The following is a 5157-nucleotide window of genomic DNA, read 5'->3' on the forward strand; positions in this document are numbered from 1 at the left end:
CTGGCGACCAGGCAGTGATTGGATGGGCTCACAGGGGTGAGGAACAGGTCACTCCTCCAAGGCTCAGGGAGAAAGAGTTAGTGTGGGATTGCAAGCTGGGAAAGTAGGCAGCTGAGAGCAAAAGGAGAGAACGGCATCCCAGAGAGAGAAGGTGCAGGTGGAGAAAAGTGGAGACTAAAACAGAGAAACAGGGTGAGGGCAAGGCAGAATGAGATGATACTCAAGCACAGGAATGGGGAATTAGAAATAGAAAGAAAAGTTAGAAAAAAGGAGAGAGAGAAAAAGGTCTATCTATCTATATCTACACAGGGAGAGAGATTCAGAGAGAGGTATAAACAGGGGGAAAGCAGTGAAAACAAGGCATAGAGGGGAAAAGAAACAGAGAAAGACTGATCCAGAATCAGAGACTCAGGGACACGAGACTGAGCTGTCTTTGGTCTTTGTTGTGAGCCATGGATGCAGAAGGGAAGAGTGAGCAGGGTAAACAAAAGAAGGGGCGAGTTTGCAGCAGTCTCTGGCCCGAGGGCTACGCAGCCGCTGGGACTTTGACCTCCACGGTGGGTGAGTGAATCTCTGGGGTGGTCCTGAGGAGACAGCAGGTGTGCATGCTCCATGCCCAGGCTCCGTGGGGCGATGGTTCGCCACGAAGAAAGTGAAGAGGAGAAATAAAAAACCAGAATCCTAGCATGGTAAAAACAAGGGAATCTTAGAACACATGGGCCGATACAACGCCTTTGCTTTACAGAGTGGCCCACTGAGACCCTGACGGATGAGGAGGAGCCAGAGGCTGAGCTAAAAGCTGTCTCCTCATTCCTGAACTCAGAGTTTGCTCACTGCACTGCTTTCTCCAAGGAAGAGAGTTGGAGGGGCCAGGGCTTTGGATCCGAGGAGAGCAGGGGGCTCAGGTGGACAGTGAGCACTGCGTAGGGACTACCACCTGGGTCCCCATGGGGATGGGATCCTCACTCCAGATATCTTCTCAGTGTGTGCCTCCCAGGTGTTTCCCTTTGCTCCTGTTCTCTATTCCCCAGCTGGCTCTCAGACTAATTAGTGTGGGGGCTTAGTGAGTCTGTAGGGAGAAGAGGCAGGCCTTTCCCACGAGCTCAGGTTCCTGCAGCCTGGTGGCCAGGCCAGGACTGGGATAGGGGAGAAGATGAAATGTATGTGTGAGGAGGGTGTGTCTGAGCAGAAGAGTGAGGAATGTTTCATCTTCCCAGGTGGAGGGAATAGGACAATGGGAACAACATAAAGGTGTAAGTGGCATGTGAACCATGAGAGCAGGGAGCAAGTCATAGGGGTCATAGACAGAGACCTGGGCAGTTTGTTAGGTTGTCAGAGCGAATAGGAGATCCACAGGGTGAGACCCAGGAAGGTGGTATGTGTGCTGAGAGAGATGAAAGGCTATGGAGGGGCATGCCTTACATGGGGATGCATCTGGGGGAGTGTAATGGGGAGTGGGCACAAGGTGCAGAAGTGAGGCAGAGGGAGCGTGAGTGCCTAGGACAAATGAGACTGAGGGGCGGACTTCATGTGGAGAGGGCAGTATGGGTAAGGGAATCAGAAGTGAAGCAGGGTGAAGGCTGAGCTGGATTCAGCTAATTCTGAAAGCTGAAGAATTTCTGGTCAGGGCAGAGTATATGAGCAATACACTGGGTCCTAGTAGAATCTGGGGGTTCCAGCATATGTGGTCTGGGATGGATGGGTGGATCCATGTGGCAGCAAACTCTCCCCCCACCTCCTTCTCAGACATGAGCACTCAGCCCTACAGGAACCTCTCTGGTGTAGGAGTGGGGAGACCAAGTCTTTGCTCACAAGGAGAACAGAGGGGTCACCCACACTCCCGGCGCCGCCACCGCACCACCTTCAGTCCAGCGCACTTGGAACAGCTGGAGTCAGCTTTTGGGAGGAACCGCTACCCTGACATTTGGGCCCGAGAAGGCCTGGCCCGGGACACAGGTCTCAGCGAGGCCAGAATCCAGGTGATGGCCCAGGATCCTCCACCCACCATCCCCTGAAGAAATGCAGATTCGGTGATTGGGAACTACTGGGGCATAAATTCTTAGGGCACTATAACCCTAACCCAAATGTTCACCAGAACAGTCTTACCCAACAGTCAGCATAACCTCATCTACGTCAGGAATTTCACTGGAGTTTAACCTTGGGGCTAACCTAATCTAACTTGAATTTCAATGTCAAACTCCAACCTTAACAGTGATGTGAACTCCAACAGAAATTCAATCCTAACTATTCACACACGTATGTAACCTTGTCCCTAACCATGGTCTTGAAACTCAACCTGATGCTTGCTCAATTCTAACCATAGAGTTACTTAATCTTAAGAATAAACTGTACCCTAAATCTAACCTGGTCTGTAACAATTAAACTCATCCATAGTCTTAGTCTCTAATAACCCTAGAGGAAATTTCCCATTCTCTGTGGAGGTGAAATGCCACTGTGTCATGTTTATCTCTTTCTTTTTACAAGTTGACATTTCTTACTCACCCAAAGTTGTAGCGGGGCAAATTTAGATATGGATTGGGGGAATGATGTGGGTCTTGCTTTGTCACTAGTCCTGGTTCAGCTATGCCTTCTGCAAGAGCTTTACTTCCTCTGGGGATGTGGGGGAGTCTTATGCCCTGTACCAGCCTGTAGCCTCATATGACAATGCCACCTATTTGAGAGAGGGGCTCTAATGTGGCTATTCTCCCTCCTCCTCAGGTCTGGTTCCAGAACCGCAGAGCTAAGCAGAGGAAGCAAGAGCGGTCACTGCTCCAGCCACTGGCCCATCTGTCTCCTGCCACCTTCTCCGGTTTCTTGCCTGAGCTCCCTGCTTGCCCCTACTCCTACCCAACACCACCTCCCCCAGTGACCTGCTTCCCTCACCCCTACAACCATGCCCTTCCCTCTCAGCCTTCCACTGGTGGTTCCTTTGCTCGACCCCACCATTCTGAAGACTGGTACCCCACCCTGCACCCAACCCCTGCTGGTCATATGCCCTGCCCTCCACCCCCACCCATGCTTCCCCTCAGCCTTGAGCCACCCAAGTCCTGGAACTAAAGTTAAACAAGTACTGATAAGGTCATTTCCCAGCCTGTGATCCTCACAAAACAGAGAAAACTGGGTGGTTTCCTTTCCTTCTAAGGGCAAAGTAGAAATATGGTGAATGATAGCTCAGAGACTGGGAATGTTAAAATGGGAGATCATGATGAAGGCTCACTGAGCTGATTAATTGAGTGAATTTAAGGAGGTGAAACTACTGGAAGATATAGGTTAAAAAGACCCAGTGGAGGTGACTGGTGGAAAAGTGACATTGAGGGAAGCAGTGGTTGCTGCTGGTGGCTGGAAATGGTTGAAGGGGATAGAACTTTTGGGACTTCACTCATTGAGATCACAGTTGAGGACCTTCATCCCCATTGTTTCTAGCTGATTTCAATAAGGCTTTTGATTTAAAGTCTACCTATACATCTCTTCCCCATCACCACCATCCGAATCCATCATTAAGTTTTATTCATTCTATCCTGGAAATAGCTCTTGAACTTATTCCTCTCCTTTCTGTTCCAGCAGACACTTTGCTTTTTCTGGCCCCACGTTTTCTAATTAATCCTCCTCCTTGGTTCCCTTAGCTCCAGTCTTTCTCACTTCCAAAAGGCTTTGTAAATCTGATCATCAAATATTAGCTCTCCAGTGTTTTATAAACAATAAATAAATAATACCTGATTTGCTAAGCCTGAGTCTTCAGCGTTACCTTCAACGTAACTTTTAAGTCACCTGCATGTGGCTTTGTTATTGAGCAAGGGCTCCTGTGACTACAGCACAGAAAGCCAAACTCTGACAGCTGATGTTTGCAGTAAAGTAAGGGCTTATTGCAGGGTGCCAAGCAAGGGAGTGGGAGACAAGCCTCAGATCTGCTCCAACTTGGCCTTTGAGTTGGGAGTGTTTTTAAAGAAGAAGAAAAAAGATGTTGGGATTAATCATCATCTTGTGACATCTCTTAATCATAGTTGTGGAAGTCAGGATGTTTCCAGTTTACAATTCTCTAGCCACCTGGGGGAGCTGTGAGCTCATCCTGCTCTGGAGAAACAACCTGATTTGTGTGTTAATGATGATATCTACAACAGCAATTTTAGTACATTAATGATGTTATAGACAATAGCAATTTTAGTCATCTGATTCTGTTTGATTAGTGTTCAGTTAGCACAGGATTGAGGTCAGAAGAGGCAAACAAGGGAATAAAGTTTTGAGTAGAGACATTAATCATAAACTCACAGAGGGAACTCAATTTTAGAGGGGCTCAGTTTCAGTTTGTGATAGAGAAGAAACAATTTGATTAAGGGCAAACTTTTCCAAGAGCAAACTGTGAGTCTTGAGGTTCATAAGAGGTCATTCCCAGAAAAGAATCTGCTGTGAAGTGCCTTAGTCTGAGCTCTCCTAACAGAAACATGCTGTGGCCTAGTTGGTTTGCCATTTATATACCATATCGCTTATAATGTACTTATTTTACTCATAATTTACTTATTTATAAGTAGGTCTACCTCACTTATGGGCAGATACATAGAAGAATTCTGAGTAAACAAGCCTCTAGGGATTTTATTTGCAGTTTTTTGTATGTATTATATTTTAAAAGTCTGGAATTGAAACCTCTGTGATGCACAATTCCATTTCCATGTAATTATCCCCTTGTGCCAGACTGCCTTCCTGAAAGATAATACTGGTTTGCATGCCTCACAAAATGTCAGTGTCAGTTTCAGCACATCCTTATCGACATTGATCATTTTGGACAATTTTTTAACTGAGTGTGATGTCTCCTAGTTGGTTATTTTTTTCAGTTTTCATTTAATCTATTGCTAGTGAAAGTTAAAAATAGTTTCATGTTTATTGACAATTTACATTTTTTTTCTCCTCTGCATTGCTTTTCTGAGTTATTTGTGTATTGATCTAGTCATCTCTTATTAGTGCTTGAGGAACCCCAAGTGAGAAATCTCCCCTTAATTTTACTGCTTCACCCATGTTTTCCTCATTATTTGGATCAAAATACTATGCCTTGAATCATTTTAAATTTATTTTAGTTTGTGTGGTAGAATAGTCATCCAATTTCCCCTCAATCAGCTAGCTGGTTTTTCCAATATAATTTATTTAACAGTCTAACATTGGTTTGTA

The 5157-nt window shown here is 46.0% G+C and overlaps 1 protein-coding gene across 1 annotated transcript; it reads left to right on the plus strand.

Moving 5' to 3' along the window:
• The first annotated feature begins 452 nt into the window (after positions 1-452).
• On the plus strand, positions 453-3057 carry PROP1 (PROP paired-like homeobox 1). Its single transcript, XM_060094913.1, has 3 exons — positions 453-561; positions 1747-1979; positions 2719-3057. Exons 1-3 carry the CDS (start codon positions 453-455, stop codon positions 3055-3057), a joined length of 681 nt encoding a protein of 226 aa, XP_059950896.1.
• The last annotated feature ends 2100 nt before the right edge of the window (positions 3058-5157 follow it).

Source organism: Mesoplodon densirostris, chromosome 3 (assembly GCF_025265405.1).
Source record: "Mesoplodon densirostris isolate mMesDen1 chromosome 3, mMesDen1 primary haplotype, whole genome shotgun sequence".
Taxonomy (NCBI): domain Eukaryota; kingdom Metazoa; phylum Chordata; class Mammalia; order Artiodactyla; family Ziphiidae; genus Mesoplodon; species Mesoplodon densirostris.

Bases quoted from the DNA above. Each gene is read 5' to 3' on its own strand.
- PROP1 (XM_060094913.1), top strand. From the start codon at position 453: ATGGATGCAGAAGGGAAGAGTGAGCAGGGTAAACAAAAGAAGGGGCGA. The intron at 562-1,746 runs GTGAGTGAATCT...CCTCCTTCTCAG, and splicing joins GACTTTGACCTCCACGGTGG to ACATGAGCACTCAGCCCTAC. The intron at 1,980-2,718 runs GTGATGGCCCAG...CCTCCTCCTCAG, and splicing joins TCAGCGAGGCCAGAATCCAG to GTCTGGTTCCAGAACCGCAG.